Below are 22,012 nucleotides of genomic sequence, written 5' to 3'. Positions count from 1 at the left end.
TGCAGTGCTCTCTATGTGCTTGTGCTTAGACTTTCCAGAAAGTGGGATATACTGAACATCAGGAAAAACAACAGTGCATCCCCAGGTGACTGTTGGATATCAAATTATTTGCCCATTACATATAGTTAGACTGTGAAACGCTGGGACACTGAGATGATGAGTTGCACGAGTCCATCTTGAATAACCAGTTATGGGGAAACTAACTGTCCTTCCTTGTTTGACCATCCCCAGCCCAGGCTTTTCAGCAGTAATGGCTAACAACCATTCACGAGCCCAGGAGATGGTGTTAAGCATTTCACTTAATTGATTAGTCAAAGCACGACCAAATCTGTCCTTGTCTCACTTTCTACCTTCTCCCGATGGCATATTGTCTGTATATGGAGGATAAAGTTTCCTAAGTGGAGACAGCAGATCTCTTAGGTTTTTTAGAAGTTATCATCCTTGTTTGGGATCCTTCAGAGTTACTTCAACAGAAACACCAACACCACAAACTGCCAGTGGGTTGAAGTGAGCCTGGACCTGGGGGGGCAGCTGTGTGTCATGCTGCCTCCAGTGCAGGTGGGACTCCTGGCTCCTGGAGAGGCCCCTGCCCTCTCCCAGGCACACTCAGTGCCTCCTTGCAGGGAGACACGGTGGCTCCACCCCTCATCCTTACATTGCAATGCTGGGGTTGTCATCACCATTCCTCTGCGTGGGCTGGAAATCTCCTGCGATGTCAGCGGAATCCTTTTTAATTAAAATAAACAGGCTGCTACTACCCTTATCACATTCTTCTTTCCTTTGCCTTGTGTTTGCCACTCTCGTTTTCAGTTTCTCCCATTTTGCACTCTCATGCAAGTTTATGCAGGCTACCTGTCCCTTCGCAACCTCCCACACAACCACCTCCCTCTTGCTGCAGCGCATCTGCTGCAGCATCTGCCTCCTCCTCTCTTGCTCTCCCCCCATTGGTACTTTTCCTGGTCACTGTCCTTTCATGGGTGACTCAAGTGGCTAGGTCCAATGCTGTCCCTCCTTGCAGATCCCTAAAGCAACAAAGGGAAACCACTGCAAGGGTTTTGTTGATCTAAACAGTAACTGTAGGACTGTAGAAGGTGTTTTTTTGTTCTAGTGAAAAACCAGTCTTTGCAAAGGCCCTGACTACTGGCACAGCTCTGAACAACAAAAGGGTCTCTAGAGTAATTTTCCCAAAATCACAGCTTTAAATATCTTCATTTGGAAGGGGCTGGTGGGAGTGGTGATTACTGCAGCCACAGTAACAGCCTAAGACTCCCCCCCTGCTCCTCAATAAATATAGATCTCTGTGAAAGTAAAGAGCACTAGCTCAGGAAAGCTTCCTATTCACACTTGGCAAGTCAGAAATGGCTTTCTCAAATCAGAGAGGGCAAATGCAGACACAGCATGCTAGGAGCAGGATATACCAGTCTCCTCTCTGTGGCAGCGTCTATATGTGTCACAGGGAAATACATGCCAAACTGGATTAGGCTGCGGTCCACCTATCTGGTGCAATAATCTTGTCTCTGATAGTGGCCAGAGGCTTCAAGGAGGACAAAGCCTTGGTGGGTCATGAGCCTTTCATTCTGCTCTGTAATAGCTGTAACACTGCCCTCCCTTCTTAAAATCAAGGGCCACTTACATGTTTGGAAAAAAAAAAAAAAAAATTAAGGAGCAATCTTATACTAAGCCACTGCAAACTCTTTGGTTTTTTGTGACCAAAGAGATTTTTCACTATTTTTCACCTGTTCATTTATCTCTTTCATTTTCCCCTCTATTTTATTTGCTTGCTTGCTTACTTGCTTGCAGGCATGCACTTAGAGTTTTCCACTTGTTTTTTCCCTTCTTTCCTTCTTTTTTGCTAGAGAATATATTTGCACTGAAAGGTGAGCATCTACTGCTGCCTGAAAGTTCTTTCAGTGTTAACTACAACTCCTCCAGGTAGCTGTGTTTTCTCTTTAAGGTGTCGTTACAGCACACGTATCTGAACTCCAAAGCACTAATTTGAATGAGTAGACTGAAAAACGCCGGAGTTGGATTAACATAAATTCACAACTATTGTCCAAGTAGGAAATTATATTTTATGTGGAAACCTGAAGAGCTCATACCTGCATGACACACTTCTGTCATCAACAACTTGATTTGTTAGAACCCCCCCAAAACCCTTGCTACTTTCACAACACTCTAAAGAGGTAGGTAAGGAGGAGCTAGGAACGTACTACTGTGATCCCAGTTTCAGATGTGGGTTCAAGCACCAGATTAGAGGCCAGATTTTCATCTAACCAAGGTGCTTGGTTCTGCCTTGCAATTGCCTGCCCTCCTTGTAGTATCACTTGTTCTGATGGCATGTTGAAGTGCCCTTGCAATGAAAAGAACCAAAAATTTTTTTTTCTACATGGCCTAATTTCTGTGCAGTCATGACATTCCCACACATTGCTCATGCAATTGCAAATCTAAACCTGAAAATGTGACTGCAATTGAGTTTCTTGATGCTATATGGGAAAAATGTAGTAGAATTAGAAAGAATAAACAAATCCTAAGCCTTGTCCAGCACCTTCTTATACAGGCTGATATGAACAAAATTCACTTGGATGTAGTTAGTCAGTAACACACCCATCTGTCCACTGAATGAACAAAGATAGCCTTTCACCTGATACTGGTATAAGACCCAAAACTGCTGCACCCGATACCAATGTAAGACCCAGAACTGCTGTGACAGAAAACCCCTGATAAAGTCACAAGTTGATTAATGGTTAGCTATTTGGTTTTGCTTTTCAAGTTTTATTGGAAGGGTCAAGGGATTTTGGCTAATGTTTAACCAAGATAAAGGTCAGAGGTTCTGAAAAAGTGGTTTAAAATATATGGTATTAATAAAAGAGTGTCTCAGAAATAAAAAAGGAGCAGCTGATAAGTCAGTCTCTCCCTTGGGCCAGGAAATAAAAACACCCAAGTGTGTAGCCCTTATAGAGGTGAAGGACCCCCATGCAGGTCACCTGGGGAGGGTGGGAGAGGCTCCCTGGAGCCAAGGCCTGGTAAGGGTAACATCAGACACCTTCTGGCACAAAACTAATCAAGGCCGGGCCACTACTGCCACAGAGGTGAGGAGATGTTTTAGCCTTCCACCTTCCTCCCACTGCATACTTGTTGTTGGACTGTGCTGCTGGCTGCATTTCAAGTATAGAGATGTAGCTCTTTTCTAGCTCCCTAACCAAATCACTGCTTGGGAAATGGTAACTTAAATCGTGCCCACACCACAGCAGGGGAGACAAAAGACAGATGCTTTATGGGCAGGTCAGAACAATTTTAGCCCACTAAAACCACTACTACATAAATTCAGGACTGCTCAGGTCCTAAAATAAATAAATAAATAAATAAAATCCCCCTACACCCATTCCTCAGAGCAGGGGCTCCAGGGAATTGAGCTTTGCTGTTAGCATCCACAAAAACTCACGAGTCCCTAGACAGAAAAAGTCCCTTAAAGGCCAAATACTCTGTGGCATACTGGTGTGACCTTGGGACGGTGAGGACTAGCAACAGTGCTAATGAAAGCCCACAAGAAGGGAATGCCCTTTTCAGTAGTTTTTAGTTATAGGCCTGAAATGCATTATTCTCCTAAATTTCTGTCACATAGTTGACCTGTAGGTGTGTGCTTATGCATTTCTTTCAGCCCAGGCCTGTAAATTCCTGTCTGTTTACAAGGAAAAGATTGTTCACTGGGAGGCAGGATGCAGGGCACATTCCTATGTCCAAATAAAAATGGACTTATAGGTCCACAGCACATTTTTGTTCTATTATTCACCTTAAGGCTTGAAAACTTTCTCATACACCTGTGCAATGTTTTTGTCAAAAAGGAGAAACATCCAGATGCCTTTTATTTTACTTAGGAGAAGCACAGAGGTCTAACAATTCCATCTTTTCTGGAAAAACTATTCAGATTTTTTGTGAAAAGTTTGATGCCTAGGACAGCTACTGACTTACTGAAATAGAATTTCATTAACTTTTGTAAGAATAAGAACTATATGATACATAATTAAGGTAAAACATAGAGATTAGGTCTTGGCTTAATAATGAAATAAACTTAATTATTTACTTTTGTGTAATGACAAACAGATCCAGTACTACAGATGATATGCTTTGAAATAAAATAACACAGTTTTACAGAATTAGCTACAGCATAGCCTTTGAAGGATTTATGTGCTTCAGTAGGAAGTTTAAAATGACAGGTTTACTCTCTTTTCTGTGAAATATTTTTATCATACAACAAAGTTTTCTATAATCTTTCTTTTAAAAATAGTTCTTCCATAACAGGGGGGGAAAAAGGGAGGGGAGAGAGATTTACAATGCCAAGCTTGTTAGAAAGGGAGGTTACTAGCACACACCTGTGCATGTTTTTTGTATAATATTCAGGAAGTAGCTGGTTTAGAAAATATACCATTGCTTCACTAAGTTGTTACATAATTCTTTCTCCTCGTTTTGATAACCATTTATAATAACTGCAACAAACATTAACACCTCACCCTTCTCTCAGTGTCTTTTATACACATGTGCAACCAATGAAGTCAGAGCCAAAGTAAATATATTCTAGGCAATTTTATCAAAGGTATTACACAGCATTTCAAATGAGGCTGATGCAAGCAACAAGGAGCATGGAAAAAAGTCTGTTTCTCAAGCTGCGTTCTAATAGCAAAAAGGTAACTTCAAAATCTGCTGCCTGATTTGAGTTTATTTTTGTTTCTTCTGCACAGAAAACATGTCTCAGGCACTAGTGGTGGTACTGCTTGGCATCTCTTTCATTGTCTTTAGTTTAGAGCAATAGTGGGTCAAACAGTATGTGTGTGTAACTTGGCACAGCTCCAAAGGAGATGAGCCAAGTCATGCCAGCACACAACTTGGCTCCGTCCATACAAGTAAGAATGAAATGCACATTAAGCCCTAATCCTCTTTGGGATAGGACTCAGATTTATTCTTTGTTTCTGCACCTTGCTGGATAATCATTTCAACTGCTCATCAAAGGGCCCCAGCCAATGCCCAGGGCCAAGCTCTTTAAAGGCTCATTGATTTCCTTATATGAAATGACATACATCAATCCCCGTCCTTGGAAAGAAGGTACAAAGTTTTCCATTCATCCACAGGGCCAAGAAACCATAAAGAACCTTTCTTGTGCATCAAGTAGTATGACATGGATAATGGCTTAATTCCCCTGTTCATAAGCATGACAATGACAGCACTAACATACTCTGACAATTTGGGCATGCGTGTGCATGCTGGTATATACGCTATATATCTACACATTAGCAAGAAGGATAGTCTGGGAGCATAAGCAACAGTTCTCATCTAACAAAACAAACAAGCACCTGCCTAACTGAAAAGAACCCTCCCAACACAAGCTGGAAGTTTTGGTTATGTGTGTCATTAATTAATTTGCTGTACTGACTTGTATTACACTACTCCCTGACAGAGCCACAGAGAACAAGGCTGTACTACATTTTGGGTGAAACTGTGCATTCTACAAAGGCAGTGCTGCTGGATTATGCTTTCCACTGCTATCCTCCCCCAATACAAATCCTATTTTCTCCAAAGCAAACAGCACGTACATACATTTCTGCACATGTGATTTTAAAAGTTGTTGGTGATGTGTAACTCATGAGTATGATTAAAGAAATATTAAAAAGAAAGAACTTTCTAACCATGGAAGTAACATACTGAGAGACTCACTGTGGGCCAAGGGAGAGAGCATGAATGTGTCAAGTTTCTTTACATGAAGTGCTCTCTAAATACAACTTAAGTTAAGAGTCAAGGCCTACAAAATTGTGATGACAAAAGGCGACACTCAAATTCCAAACAGTATTTGCTTAAGTTTCCACAGTTTCAATTTGAAAATAAGTTAAGGTGATGTCTCAGAAATTGCATAAAAGACTGATTTTGGCAAATCAGATCTCTAATCTAGAAAGCAATGAGTTTTTCCAAAGCAACCTGGATGGGCTTCCACTGATATTTGCTGAGACCCTTGAAGGGACTGTCTACATTTTCCAGTGCTGGATAAGTGCTTTTTGGACAGGTCACTATTATTTTTAGGTTCACACATTATTCAAAAAAAGTCAGCTTTAATTTATCATAAGCAGCACAGGCAGGTTAGGTATCAGATTCTTGGGAGTGGAATGAAATGCATGCAGCATTGATGGGTGGACAGGATGAGAACATTTGGATTGTGGTAGTGAGAGGTCATCCTGCAAGATATGGTGCAAACCTAAATTTGAATGGGATAAGGCACAGAACAAACTAAGGAAGTGAACCCAGCTGGGGTATGCTAGAGGCTAATCTATAAATAATTACTTCTGTAAAAACATTCGGGCTCAGATGACCTTTAATTCTTGAATGATCTTCAGAAATTACTTCTTGCCCAAATTATGAATAGATATTAATTATAACAACACCTTATACTATAATTATAGTGTGCTTTCATTTCAATGGATCCTTAGGCCTTTTACCGTATACGTGTAATTCATTTTTGCTCACCTCAGGGCTGAACACAACACTTAATAAAGAGAAGGGATTGCATTAGCTATTAACAAAGGTGATCAGACCTCTTTTCTTGTTCCTCACCACTTCTCTGGCTTTTTAACCTCTGTTGCAATCACTGCCTGGTGGCAGCAATGGGTTTGGAAAGGGGAATTGCAATGGGGAATAAGGGAAAAGAACAAGCTCTTGTCATCAAAGCCAGTCAGAATGTCTCTGACAGTAACCACAGCAGCATTAACTAAATAAAAGTTAAAAAGCACGAGTATTTTAGAAAGTAATTACATGATTGCAAAGTTAATGTGTGATTTCTATACTAAAATTATATTTCAAAGAATATTTGGGATGATGCTCATGATATAACCATCTGCATCTCTGGTATAGCCCCCTGGGAATTCAGGGTAACCCTTTAAAGTAATGCCACATTAATCTAACTCTGGTTGCACTAAACCTGCTAGAAACAGAGGCAGAAAATATGGAATATGTTTTTGTAAGTATGTTTGTACTATTTTGGCTATAGTGACAATAACAATAAAACCTTTATGACAGCACAGAATCATTCAGCATGTCAAAAAGACACCAACGAGATTAAGATGCTGGATTTTGAAATTAAGGTCCAATCTGATGACCCAGATCAAGCACAATAGCAACTATAGTATCACACTATTAATTTTTCCGCATCAGAAAACAGTCATAATATTAAACAGTTAATCCTTCTGCCTGGACAAAAGTATTATCTGGGAACTGACAGCAGAGCAAGCATTGAAAGGAAACATTCTTGCCTTTAAGGTGTGAACAACTCTGTTTCTAAATATTTCCAACTTCAATACTCACTATTATGCTTGAAGATTCTAATAGTAGCACCTGAAAGCCTCGCACCAAGAACGAGAGAAGTGTGGTTCAACTCATCACTTAAAATGAGGCAGCCCTGTGGAGAAGGAGTACAATAAGCATCTGCATGAATTGGGAGGCTGTTGACATGTGTGCATGTGTGTGTCAGCGTAAACGTGTGTCTATGATATAGCATTGCACCAATTAAGCCATAAGTAGTAAACACGAACTGGATTTTCTGCCACTTTTCTGAAGGTGCCAGGATGCACTGCAAAGGCAGGCAGAAACTGTGGGATCAGATTCTCAGGCACTCCCGGGTGGTGCAGAGGGGTCAAGTATTTCCTGTAACTGGAAAGTAGTGAATAACCCTAGTAGACATTGACTGCTTTATAGTAAAATTGAGTGACATTGCTTCCTCTATCACCTGTCTACAGTCTACTTTGTGCTGCAGGGAAAATGCAGTCACCAACCCATATATAAAGACTGCATGACAGTAATGTAAGGAGGAGTAATACTGAGGCTGGACTAACATCATCACTTTGGGCTGCAGAAATGAGATCAGGACAGATAGATGCCTCATAAATCCCACCTCCATTAAGATGTGAGTGGAGCCTAGGCAACAGGCAGAGTCTTTCTCTGGTAAATGCATATACAGTTCACCTGTAGTATATTTTTCATTAATTATGTCAGTTGAAAACTTTCTTTTTAGAAAATAAAATAGAAATGCAGGAGAAATAACTTTGTATATTATATGTTAACAGGAGCCAGGATTCACAGCTGAAATTCATGCTGGAATCCTAACTTAGCTCTGCTTTCTATTACACATCTTGTACTGTGGTTTCATTACCCAAAAGGCTATACAACATTAGGTAAATACTTATTTTGGAAACACATATTATGCCTAGGTTGAGAGATACTCACACAAATCTGCCTAGATAGTAGAATGCAGAACTAACATTAAGAATATATGTGTCCTGACAAGAAAATGTAGCTACTAGGCTTAATTATAGAGGAAAATTTAGGAATAAGTCTCCCCAACATAGGGCAACTACATAACAGCTGAAATATATATATTACAATACTATATACTATTAATATATACTAAATTATTATCCTTATATTCTATATAACACATATAGTAATATCTTTATTTGTGCCACTTATATCTAATATCCCACCTCTGACAGAGACCTGAATCTCCACATGAGGCCAGCTAAGTGAGGGAAAATTATTTTATAGCTAAGCAAGTGACAGGTATCTTATGCTGTTATGTAGGTCTGCAATTTCATAAATTTACCCTTATTAATTCTCTGTATCTGTTCCCTTTGAAATTGCTGGACAACTTCTCCAGCACCATTGCAGATTGAAGTTAATGTTCTGGGCAGCTGAAGCAATTCTCCCTGACCAACCCTTGTATACATATATTTCAGAAATCTCTTGCAAAAGCTGGATTCTTCTTCAATAGTTACTGAAGAAGTGACTTCCCCTCTACACCAGTACTTCAGAAGAAATCTTGATCATACACCACACAGCGAATTCATTCCATCTCCACCAAGAGGGAAATACTGTTTCACACTTTCATGACTCACTTGACACTGTTTCACACTTGCATGAACTAGAGAGGAGCTATCCACTTTCCCAGCTAGCAGCACAGTGCATCTGCTTGTCAATCACAACTTCTGACATAACAAGATGATGGATTTTCATGCCTTTGTGTTAGGTACCCCAAATTGGAAATGAAGTCCCTTCAACACCAAATAAAAACCCAACTTTTGTCATATGGTCACAACTTTAGACTTGCATTTGCTGCCAGCTTTCTTTGCAGGACTGGCTGGAGATCTGTTCATCAGGAATGCTAAACACTGTGCTTTCTCTTTTCTGAAAGTGGTGTAAAAAATACCCTAATCATCATGTTTCACCACAGGCAGTTGGGCAATATCTCTGCAAGCAGCCCAAATACTTCATCCCACAACACCTGAGACATGGGATGCAACATTTGCTTACTTTTTAGGGAGAAGTAACTTCGTTAAGAGAAGCTGAAAAACCATATCAGTCATCCTTAAATAGATGTTAGGTATGTGTGATAGTAACACCCAGAGCTAGAAAAAATGATGAAGAAGCATATTTAAGGTCACAAGGTCATCAGCCTTATGATTCATGCATTCCTGATATCAAGCTTTGTTCCTTGATCAAGCCTTTTCACTTAATGCATGCCCAGAATACTGTAACAGTTGTTAAAACAATTAATAAACAATTATTCTGTTTGCCTCTTAAGGAAGTACTCACCTTCCCAACAAGGGCTGGAATATTCATTGAGTTAGTTGCAAAGCCCATGCCAAACACCATAGCATCTTCCACACCAAGGAACTTGGCCACAAGTTTCTCTAGTTCTACGTGTTTGTCTAGGCTGCCTGCAGAAGTAAGCACAGGGAATCTTAAATCTCATTAAACTGTGAAAGTTATTAATTCTAAGGACACGAAACATAAAAAAAGAACAGGGTAGAATTGTGTCATTAAGCTATATGACATTAAGACCTAAGGAACGTTTTCCATTGGTATCTTATGCATGTGGGATAATGCAAGAGAAAACAAACCAACTATAACTAATGTTAACAAATACTGTTGCTGTTAAGGTAGCAAAGCAGTTGCTTTGGGAAAAAGTTTCCTTTTTCCATAACAACAACTTTTGACAGTTTATTCTCAAGAATAATTTTTTGCTTTTTTTCCTCCCCCTGCAATGAAGACAAAAATACCTCCTGTTTACACGAGATGTGGGACAAACATCTTAAGCATTCTTGAGTTCTCTCTGGATGTGAAAGCAAAACCCAATGACAAGAAAATCTTTCCATTTTTTTCTTGGGTGCCTATGTACGTGTAAAAAATCCTTAATTATGATTTGATACGGATAGACAAACAAAAGTGTTCTCCACCTTTTTCTGCTTTGGAAGGTAAAAGCTATGCCACTCTCCATAACTGATGATAGCTCTCCTCTTTCTTCCCTCCCAACAATCAAACATAAATGATAAGACAACACTAGAGAGCCTTCTTTATCACACATTACTTATCTAATATTAGTGCCTGGAGTCTCCAAACAAATAAGGTGCTCCAGCTATCCAAAAAAAGCAATATCTTTCCCACCCAACTCACAATGGAGAATGACAAAATACAAAAGGCAACAAACAAAAGAATGGTGTTAAGAGATTGAGATAATAAATAACTTTGAGCAGTAACAAATCATCTCAACTTGCTAGCTCTCTAGTCTTCAGTTGCCTGGCTGTGCATTGCAGGTACCAAGGCAGAAGGAACTTTTACAGGATGATCTGTGAGGAAGAAAAGACAGTGGCCTGTGGATTCTGACAGAGCATTTCCCCTATGAATAAGGCTGTAAGCAGGGAACAGAAGAAAAAATTAGGAAAGTATCGTACCTCACTTGTGCTGTACAAATTGATGTCACAAGATAGGCAAAGTGAATTACAATTGATGGAAACAAGAAACCTGTGTTCACTGTGATAGGCAAAGGGCAGATGAATAGAGGAAAGCAGAAGCTTGGCTAGAGTATCTCGACACGAATGATTAGTCAGGAAGATAAAAAAAAACCCAACATATAAAAATGGCAGCTGTACAGTTTCAGCAACAGTACTAACTCAGCTGGTTACGGTGAGGTAGTGTTTTCATTATTTTTTCCTCATTAAATATCCAAAGTAAGAATGGCATTCACCTGGAAGCAGAATGTGAAAAATATCATGCAGGCAGGTAACTCTCCAATAGCCAGGGAGATAAGGAGCAAGGACCGTGTAGTTTCTGGAAAAACCTAGATTACATGGACAGTAAAGAACAGTGGTGCCATGACTTTGCACAGAGCCTGCCTGGGTTCAGCTAGACCTAGCCAACTCCAGCAGAGCTTTGAGAGTGTCTCTGCACTCATTGTATCACATTGGATGTACATTTTGCTGGGTTGTCTCTGGCTCTGTGCTCTGATAAGTTAGGTAACATGATGCAGAAAATTTGGCTCTGCAGAACCTCCAGTAGATGTAGGCTGACTCTGCATGAAGCTCTTTAAGGTCGGCTAGTTTTTGCATTTGTAGAGCCCGAGATACACAAGGATATGTGCTGGTTCTTCACACAGCCACCACTTAGTAGCCAAGCTCCATGAAATACAAAACCACATAGTGTTTCAGAGTTGAGCTGCTCACTGGAGATGTGTGTGAGAATCTGTCTTAACTTGTAAGCCCAGTAGGTCTCAGGGTATATTTCTATGGTTCAATATTTTTTGCATTTTGGGCCCAGTTAGTCTTCAACCTGGCTACAGCACTCATTAACAACTGAGGGTTCCAGCATGGCCAGCTGCTCTAGTGTTCCTTACAGATGTTATTTTGTCGCTTGAGGGCTATTGGCACGCAAACAGAACATGAAGTCTGAAATGGAAGCTTGAAGCCAACCACACTATACTCACAGCTTGAATTAGAAGGGGCATTTGTGAAATTTGACCTGAGAATTTGTGAAAGCATAAGAAACAAGCAGTGTGTGCTTTGCAAGGCAGGCATTTTAAGGCATGAGAAAATTGTCCCTAACTCTTGCAGGGGTAAATCTGACACTACTGGGGTGGAATTAAATTGCTTTTTGGGGTTGCATCGTATGTTTTTGATTTTTACAAACAAGAGAAGCCTGACTCACTGCAGATTGTTCTGTTCAAGCATCTATTAGATGAACCAGAAAGGAACAGCATATTTTTGACCTATTTTTATTGATTTTGTGATGGTGAAGAATGAGACATTCTGAAAGTGACTGATTCCTACTTATTATTTACTAATCCTAACAGTGATTGCAGATTATATTGTATATCGTTATTGCCTACAAATCCTGGAATACAAATTGGAATCACTTGGGTTTTGGTTTGCAAAACCGAAACCTGAATGACAAGGATTTTCAAAATGAGCCCTAGTTTTGAATTACTTTAATTATAATGGCAATATTGTAAGTGGTAAATGAGGTGTGGTGGAAGCAATACAATACACATCAGTACTGACAGTGGGAGGTTTGTGACAGTGATATACATTGAGTAGAGCTCATAAAGCATATCAGCTTGCATTTTCCCAGGTTTAAAGCAAAAGGGGTATTTATTTAATAAATTATGCAATTATTTAATCATATCAGAAGATTTCTCCAGTATGAGTCATTCCTTGGACATCAGATAAACTGCGCCAATTATATCATGTCTCTCCACAGGAGGAAACAAGGGGTCAGATATGGTCTGCTTGAATGAGGCTTGTCCACTAGTCATCCCAGCTGGTCACAGCAACCACCCCAACAAGCATAAACAGAACTACCAGATAGATGCAAATTTGATCCAAAGGAACTTCCACTGGCACAAGCTGCTACATTTCAAGCTACATAAGAAAGGCAGTAATTACACTGGTCTTCATTAAATACAACCTAAGGAGTATCAAGTCAGGTTATCATGGCCCTTAAAATGTCTTGTATTGTGCTGGATTCAGACCAGCATCATGATCTGGTGAATGAAAAGTGATATACTAGATATATTTTTATTAATACACTGTATACACAGATACCTTCTATACTCGTCCTATACATAGACATTAGATTTCTTCCCCATAGTCTACTTGCTTTGATTTTTATGCTGACTACAACTTGGTTTGACCTGAGAAATGAGGATTCAACTAAATAACGTATGCCATCTTACCGGGAAAGATTAAGACAAAAGAGAAAAGAGAAAGCTACCTGCATCTTTAAGAGACAAAATGGAATACTTTCTTTTGAAAGTTATTCCTCCCTGCTGAACAGTTGTATGCAATAGAGTACGGCAGGTGTTATTGTGTTTCAAGATTATATAGGTGTTATGGAAAGTAAAATCAAAGATCTTGTCAAAATTGGACTTTCACAATGTTAGCCACTTCCACAGATTCCTACACTTTTCAAAGCAAATCTGCTCCTTTTCAAAATCTGATGACCCAGGTCTCCATTAACTTGCTGCTGCAGTCTGGGGACAGGGAACATGAAGTACACTGTATTTTGGCAGGCTTTCATAGGTTTATGATGCTCTTGGGTTGAAAGTTACTGTCAGTCTACTAGACAGATAAAGCTTGAAAATGCACTTCCCGTGATCCACACAGCTCATTATTTAGCTTTGACACTTTCAGCTTGAACAAGGTGGTTTATGTCACTGGTTAGTCTGCCCAATACAGTCTTTCAGGTTCTTACATGCTAATGACATGTACTGGTTAAACTGCCAACACTGGCAACAGTATCCTTTGATAGAATTTTTCGTTTGGAATTCTGACACCCAAAGAAAACAGGAAAATACCTGCTTTCTTCAAGTTAAGAAAAACCTGGAGGAATGAACTGATATAAGCAACAAGTCAATGAAAGAAAAAAGATTCCCATAAAAGCCACTTCCACATATGAGCAGCAACTGGGAATCCTATGGATCACTGATGTGACTCACCAAGGTGAATAAGAACCATTACTCTATGAAAATGACGGTTTGTCAGAGGTATTGTTAGGAGGGTGGGGAACAGAACAAACCACCTAAACTTCCCTGCCACATTTGAAACTTAAGGTCACAAACTCACTCTCTGGTAAGATATTTGTCAGAGATGAAAAAAAATCTTACTGAAACACATACACACTTTTACAAAAGCAAGATTAGATGAGTTATTACTAGAAGGATGAAGAAACAGAAGATAGAAAGTGTATTATTTATTTACACCATTCTACAAGAGTGGATGATGTAGATGGTCTCACTGTCCTACAGAGCCCACTGCAAGAGCAAAGCCTAAACTTGTAGAACGCTACATATTGACAAGAGAGAGGGACAGAAGGACACAGTAATGTTATGGACTTGCCTCATTTAACACTGCATGTGCATAGAAGAGCCCCAAAAGAAGTGGGGTTTGAGGAAGCATTTGAAAGAAAGGAAATGCTTAAGCTTTCTTAATGTTGCAACTAGCAGATAGGGCTTTCATATCACAAATATGCTGCTGGTGTCATAGATATAATGATGTACCTGTGTAATTCACTGATTCTCAGAAAAGAGCAGATTCATTTTAACAAAGCTTCCAGTTTAATTTAGAGCTTCCAGTTTTGTTTCCTTTTCTCCTTTATAAAAACAGAAGGCTAAAATTTAGTTTCAGCCCAGCCTCTTCATGCCAAATCCTGGATGGCAGCATCTTAAGTGTCTGAATATTTGCATGTACTTAGATAACATTATATATTGGAGATATATTTAGATTTTAGACAGGTCACACAACCCTTGGTTACTCCTGTTGCCTTCAGTTCCACCTACCAGACGATGGACTGTTCAAAGCTTAATCATGCATTGCAAAGTATACTTTTGCAATGGTGAAATACCAGGAAAAAGCTTGACCCTTTGATCATTAGTTGGATCAGTTATTTATGAGAGAGTAGGCACAAAAAGGAAAATTATGTTAGTAGGAGATGACAAAAAGGGAAAATTCCTCCCGTGAACTGTTTCCTAATTTATAGCATACCCTATCAGAAAGTAGCCAAGATTATGAGATAGATATATATATATATATACACACACACACACTAATTCTCATTTATGAGGCTGTATTTCTCCTTAGGCTCCTACTTGGAAACTGTAAATTATGGGAACTTTAATTCTTTATCTCTTTCTCCTAACTGAAAAATGGACCATTTATTTCTCAGTATGGTACTGAGTTTAAAATGAGCCCTGACCCCAATTAAAGTGCTGAAGTAGTATAAAAAAAAGAACGGTCAAATAATTATTTTTACCTTCTTGAAATGCTTCTAGAAATTCATATTAGGCCTTAAAACCTAACAGAAGTAGGTGAAGGGGTTGGAGCTACTTTTGTAGTTTAAATGTTGGCACAGGTTTTCAGGTTTGCTTTTTAAAAATCAGATCACAATCAAATATAAAACCTCTCAAACAAACAAAAAGCCCTGCAACTGAGTGCAAGCTAGGCGTTAAAAGGTAATCTCCTAAGAATGCCCTCCAGAATGAATCACCCTGCAAGTGTTCTATGCAGGCTCCATCTTGTCTCTTGGTCCAAGGCATAATCACAGCAGAAGGATTTCAAAAGGCAGGAAACCTGCTTGGCTGCTTAAGTAACACTAATGATACATTTGCTCCTGTTACTCACTTATATCATCTCCATAAGGAATAATGGTGAGTTAGATAAATAGAGCATTGGAACTACTAGCTGCTTGTGTGACAGCCCCTTCACTGCCCTGGTGCTAAGTCTGGGAGCATTCAGGGCATGATAATCTGCCTTACCTTAAAAAAAGTGTAACTTTACTGATTTTATTATCATCTGCAATCAGCAAGCAGGTGACAGTGTTAAATAATCATTTGCACATTTCTCCCTTATAATTTTAATTTACGTTGCTTAGAAAAGGCTGACTATAAACATAAGAATGACAGGATGGGCTCAGACAAAAGGCTTGTGAGCCTGACTCCCAACAGTAGCCAACTCCCGCTCTAGCCATTAAAATACATTGATTTGCATGGGAAAAAAAGGACTTCACATTCAAGTTGTAATTTCACTACATGGAGGGAATACATGCCATTTCAAATTGATTTAGATTCCTATTTGTTAGCACTTTTATTAAGCTAAAAAAAAATAACACTTTTGAGAGGAAGATTAAAATAAATAAAACAGAAATAAAACATAGTATGGAGATTTTTTTGGGGGGTGATTTACATGAAATTCCCTAGTGTTCAGAATACTCCAGTTACTTGAATAGCTGGTTTCCAGTAACTTAAATCGTTCAACATTTAAGAGTTATTGTCTCAGACCCAACATCGATTCCCGGAAAACAAAACTTCCTGCTTTTTCATGTCCTGATTGGTTTCTTGACTTATAATGAACTAGCCAAACAAATAAAAAAATTTACTTTTTCTGCACCTGCAGGAGAGACTGCTGCTGACAAAAGCTGTTTTAATTTAAATTACACCCATGGTCAGTTTTGTCAGATATGGTAGGTGCAGATCTCTCTGTATCCTCCCTTGACACCTCACACAGTAAATGCAGCATCTTTTCCTCTGGCTTTAGTAAGTTTAACCTTGCCATTCTCAGATGTGCTCAAAATGCTCTTACCATTCTAGGTGAATGGTCCTGTCATTCCTTCCAGCCTGTCCCTCTGACCAAGAGGGTCATCATTCTACATCTCCAGCTGCTCCAAAATTTTTCTGTAGGATCTTACTTATGCTTAAATTTTTGCTGCCAAGATCTTTCAGGGACTACTTCCATCTCATGTACCACACAGAATTGAAAAGTCTTTCACCTCTAAGCAGACCATGATATCAGCATTTTTTGCTTTCTGCCTACTGTCTGCAAAAAAAGACTTTCACACATTCACCCAAACTACTGGTTTTAGAGGACATGCCCCAAGCATATGTGCAACTCTTTCTTTTTGATCTCTTTTAAGTGTCTTCCCTTAATGTCTTTTTGATCTTAGTGTCCTCAAAAACACTGAAAACAGCCAGGTTACTGCCTCATTAGTTCCTTATATGCTACGTCTTATCATAAATAATGCCCAACTTTATAAAGATATGAGTATGTGCACATTCCTGACTCAGGCTGAATTTGTACGATGATTTGCTAGTCCACAGGTCCAGTATTAACGATTGTACAGCAATGGCCACAGGCATATAAATAATAATAAAAATTAATACTAAACAACTAATTACATAAAATAACACTAAACAACTAGTTTAAACAACTAGTTTAAACAAATAGTTTTGGTATTTCTAGTAAATATCAATGATCTCTCTTCTGCATGTGGCCAGTGTCCCCTGGAATGCAAAGGAATGTAAAGTTTTAGCATCTGCAGTCTTCTTTGCAATGAGTTCCTTGGGTCTGCCACGCTCCAGTATGAAGAGCTGCCTCCTGTATTTAGATGGAAACCTTCTACCAACTTCATACAAGGCCCTGTAGATCTTGTAGTAGAAGGGATAATGAACAGCCAGCCCTGACCACTCTTCCATGCCACACATGATTTTGAAGATTTCTATAATTTCCCCCTTTAGGCTCTTTTTGAGCCAGATGACAGGCATTTCTGACAGCTGAACACAGTTAGCTCAATAGTTCTTCATCCAGAAGCTGTTTGAGGCCTTTGACAATCCTTGTTGCCCTTCTCTGACACTTTCCAGTTCTGCTAAATGTTTTTGACGAGAACTGTACAGAGTACTCAAGACGACAGCAAACCACAGGTTTATGCAGTCGCATACTGAGGTTCTATGGTTGGCTTTCTGTTTACTTCCTAATAATTTCTAGTATTTGATTTGCTTTCTGACAACTGAACAACAAGCTAATGCTTTCACAGAACTACCACTTATAATCCCAAGATCTTGCTCCTAAGGCATAATAGTTAGCTTGGTCTTAAAAAAAGGAAATATTTTTATTTGAATTGAAAGTCCCACAAAAGCCTCAGAAACGTGTCTTAAATGACACTGTTATGCTAAGAAAGTGATTTATTATTATTATAATATAAAAAGAGCATGGAATTAAAAATGGAGTGAAAAGCCTTAAATCTTCTTATGGAGGACAAATCCAGGAAGACCAGCCACAGTTTTTATCAGTTTCCTGTGCTTTTGTGCTTAAACAGGAATGTCTGTTCAAGTGGCATGTACATTATTATTTTAGTGAAAGCATGAACAGGGCTTCACGGTTCTCACTGAAGTTAATTTCTGAACTATGTTTACACACAGTCTTAAGTTACTTTTCTGGGAATGTAGAATAACTGGTTTACATTTAGCAAGGTTTAGCTTCACTAAGTTTCCTTAATAAAACACAGTTTTCTAAAGATATAAATAATCATGTTAAAACATCCACATTAACTTATTCTGAGAGCAAAATACCTGCAACAACATTCTGATATGACAGCATTTTATACCCACTCCACACTCTGCACAGTTATGAGAGGAGAAGGTTCGGCAGAAGGCCACTAAGGGCAGTTTTACCATCATGTATTCCTTCAAACATCACTCCAATTGATTTTATTTGTTTCTGTGTTTTTCCCCCCTCTCTGAAATCTTCTCAAAGTAGTGGAATGTTCCTTCTCAAAAAGAGTTACCTATCACTGCTTTGAGAGAAATCTTGGTAAAACCCTGAACATGCAGGACACTTACATGCAGATAAGCAGAACAGTACTTTCAAAGTAAATTATCTTGAAATCATAAATATGTTCAAGTGCTTTCTTGGATTAGGACCCCACAGTCAATTTATACTCTTGGCTCCTACAGCTCACTGCATTTTTACTTCAAACCACTTTATCTCAGCCACACAATAACAACAAATGTTTTGAAATTTTATCTGCCCAGGAACAAAACATTTTGTTCTATTTTTCTAGGATGAAGATGGCAAATGATAATTGAAAAAGGTAAGAACTTTCATACAGACCGTCCTACCTCTCTCTTGAAAGTATATGTGTATATATACTTAACTTGGATATAATTTTTCAAATCTGCTCGACAGTGAATCAGAATAGAGCTGAAGCAGCACATGAAGGTAAAGGAAAAAGAAAAGAGGGTATCCACACTACTGATAAGAAGCTATTTTCCTCAGGTCATTTATACACAGTTCTTGGTGGTAGACAGGCTCTAACAGAACCAGGGCCAATAAAGTAACTGTTGCTCAGAATTGCTCTGTGGAGCAACCTCTCCTCCACTGACTACACGAGCAAAGGGTCTCTGTTAGCTGCCTAGGACAAAATGCTATGACTGCTCATCTACACCATCTAAGCCATGTCTTAACACCCTGCTTTCCTATTTTAATAAGTCTTGATGTCCAAGCTGCTCTCTGAAATTCACTCCCTAAAAGACTGATACTGACAAGACTTGTATGATGTTCTTTATTTGTAGCCCATTCTTGCACTGTGAATAGTCTGAATGAAGTTCATGGAACTATTTATTGTGAAAGCAATTAGAATGAATCTAAAACATTGCTCAATCTTTCAAGATAACTTTGAGTACTGCACAAGAGTTCAGACGAAGAGAAAGTCCTAGAAATCTGTATACATTGGCTCTCAAAACAGACTAGATTAAGTTAACCAATAAGATTTTTAATATTTGAAGACTGAATCAATCTTTTCATAAAGGGTTTTTCTAAGAATAAGTCAAAGTCATGCAAGTGCTCCATATAAAAAATTCCACAAGCAAAAGATAAAGAATGAGGAACACAAGGCATATTCTTTGACGTACTGAAAACAACTCAGAATGTTCTCAGACAAAATAGAATCCAAGAGAAAAAGATACAGAGAAATGTTCCTTCAATACCTGAGATGACTAGTAATGGTGACCACTTTCAAGCATGCAATTCAGGTTAAACAATATATTGCAGTCACCAGATGGGTTACCTATAAAAGGAAAGTAGGGTCAATCTGTAAGCCCTCTCTGAATGGTGTCACTGGCATATTTATTATTGGCAAATCAAACAATGATGACAAGATAAGAAGCAGATGACAAGGTTTGCATTATATTTTGACTGGAAATGAGACTAAATAAAAAACCAAATGAAATACAGTATTTTTTTCCATAAGATTTCTGGAGGAAAAGAGTTTGCTTTGAGAGACACAGAATGAAAATTTTTCAAGTTGCTGGATGAAAAAAAAAAGTTTATAAAAGACGTCTTATGCTGGGAAGCCTACCTTTTTTTTTTTTTTTTTTTTGGTCAGCTCCCAAGAAAGATCAAGCCTGAAGAGAAACCTCCCCTTGCATTTCTATGGCTGGAAATTGTTTTCTCTGAAATGCAGGCTGATTGCATGATTAGGAATGCAAGGCTTTGTGTGAAAATATACAATTGAAGGTAACACTACATGCAGCCTACAAACCAAGAAAGCAGATAAATCATAAAGGACATATAAACCAAAAAAGTCAGATGGAGCCTTCCTGAATAAATTCCTTAGAGGCACACTAGAAATTTCTATGTTGTGCCCATTAATGTCTCATAAAACATTACAATATATTCTTAGAACATGGGATAAAAAACAAATAAAGTATGTAAAAGCTCATTTTACTAATCAGAAAACTTTGTATGTGGTAACTGGTATAGATCTGTGATGCAATTAAATTTGCCCTAGAACAATTCTTGAAGACTCAATGTTTATTTTAATTCTTTTAAAAAATAAGCCTGTTACCTCCATCATTAAAAATCCCAGGCCACTACATGACACATTTGTTTTTGCTTTTCCAAAATTCAATAACATTTTTCCTTTTAAAAAAATCCTTATGTGATAATGAATAAAACACAGCATCACTTTTAATAGTGAAACAAGTAACTGTTGATGTGGCTAAAATTCTCTAAGTATCCAATTCCTTCAAGATATCTGTAAGAAAAAAGATATAGTTACAGAAACTTTGGTGGCCATCTAGTTGTTTACTCACCCATTTCCTGTCTGGTACTGCAGATTCCTGTCCCATATTTTTGTAACTCTATGGTCACAGTTTTCAAAGCATTGACATCCGTTTCTGCAAAGCCGAGGTAGTTATAAGAACCCATATTGATTACATTCTTGATAGTCCTTCCTGTAAACCTATAATTAAAGCAAATTTTAAAGAATAGTGCAACTTTCTCTCAAACCCCGAACAAAAAGAAAAGAAAAATCCCAAATTTTCCTATTTGGGAATTTACAACCCTCATGCTTTAATGTCCTAAAAGTTTTTCAAGTCTTTCTGTTTTCCTGACTAAATACTGCATCCTGCTCAGAATATTTTCCAGATTCCAAGCTGTAAATGGCAATATACTGGTATTAGGTGAAATAGTGCTTTTATGGATGTAAATAAATAAATAAACAAAGCTAAGACTTTATATAGAGAACAACATACAGACACTATTTTTTTTCAAGCAAATTGTCAACAGCTTCTAGAACACCATGAGTGTTCACACACACACACACACACAGAAATTAAACATGAGGAAAATGGTGTGGGAAACACTATGACACATTCTCAATAAGCTAAAATATAGTAACCTGCACATTGTCTATGTGGTGAATTTCTGTATCTATTTAACTCAGTAATGGTTGTGATACACTGAAGTCTTCAAGATGTAAACTGCTTAAAACTCACTGCAAAGACTCACTGTGTAAGTAAGAAGACAGATTTATGCAATACAAGAAATTATGATTTAAATCCTAACCAAGGGATACAAAAAATTTCGTTGCAATATTCTGACTAAAGGTCTGTTATAAATGAAGCATAAGCAGTCTTTCTTGTGCTGACACAACCAAACAAAACCCATTTGTGATAGAGTTCAGTCCCTCCACACTGCATTTCTGAACAATATTCAGAAGAAAGAGTACAGATTATCAGCGCAGTACTGATTTCAGAAAAAAATATGCTGATGTATATTAGTCGAGGACCTAGGTATAAGGGGCTAGATGCAACTTTCTGTGCTTTGCAGATGTATCAGGAGTATTCTTATGAAACTGACAGCTGCTGAGTGTGAGCTGACTCACCTAAATGTCCAGTTGTAATCATCTGTAACGCGTTCCATGAGGTCAAACTGTGGCCCTGGGACACTGCAAATCGGACGATTCCAGTTATCCCGTATTCTCATATAGAGGTTTCTGGTGTAAAAGTTCTCAAAATCTTGATACAGTGGCACAAAATCCTGGTTTGAAAACATGCACAGGGTTATGCTGCTAGGAAAATGTCTGCTTCTGTACCCAA

The 22,012-nt window shown here is 38.5% G+C and overlaps 1 protein-coding gene across 1 annotated transcript in view; it reads right to left on the bottom strand.

The window, feature by feature from the left end:
* SPTLC3 (serine palmitoyltransferase long chain base subunit 3) overlaps positions 1–22,012 on the bottom strand; it is an 87,802-nt gene that overhangs the window by 28,791 nt on the left and 36,999 nt on the right. Inside the window, exons 3-6 of the mRNA XM_049801541.1 lie at positions 21,799–21,953; positions 20,726–20,874; positions 9,625–9,749; positions 7,342–7,435 (exon numbers count right to left, since the gene is read on the bottom strand). Coding sequence (XP_049657498.1) covers positions 7,342–7,435; positions 9,625–9,749; positions 20,726–20,874; positions 21,799–21,953 — 523 coding nt within the window. The remainder of the gene's footprint in view (positions 1–7,341; positions 7,436–9,624; positions 9,750–20,725; positions 20,875–21,798; positions 21,954–22,012) is intronic.

The sequence above is a fragment of the Accipiter gentilis genome, chromosome 5, assembly GCF_929443795.1.
Source record: "Accipiter gentilis chromosome 5, bAccGen1.1, whole genome shotgun sequence".
NCBI lineage: Eukaryota > Metazoa > Chordata > Aves > Accipitriformes > Accipitridae > Astur > Astur gentilis.
This window is presented reverse-complemented; position numbering and strand designations above follow the sequence as displayed.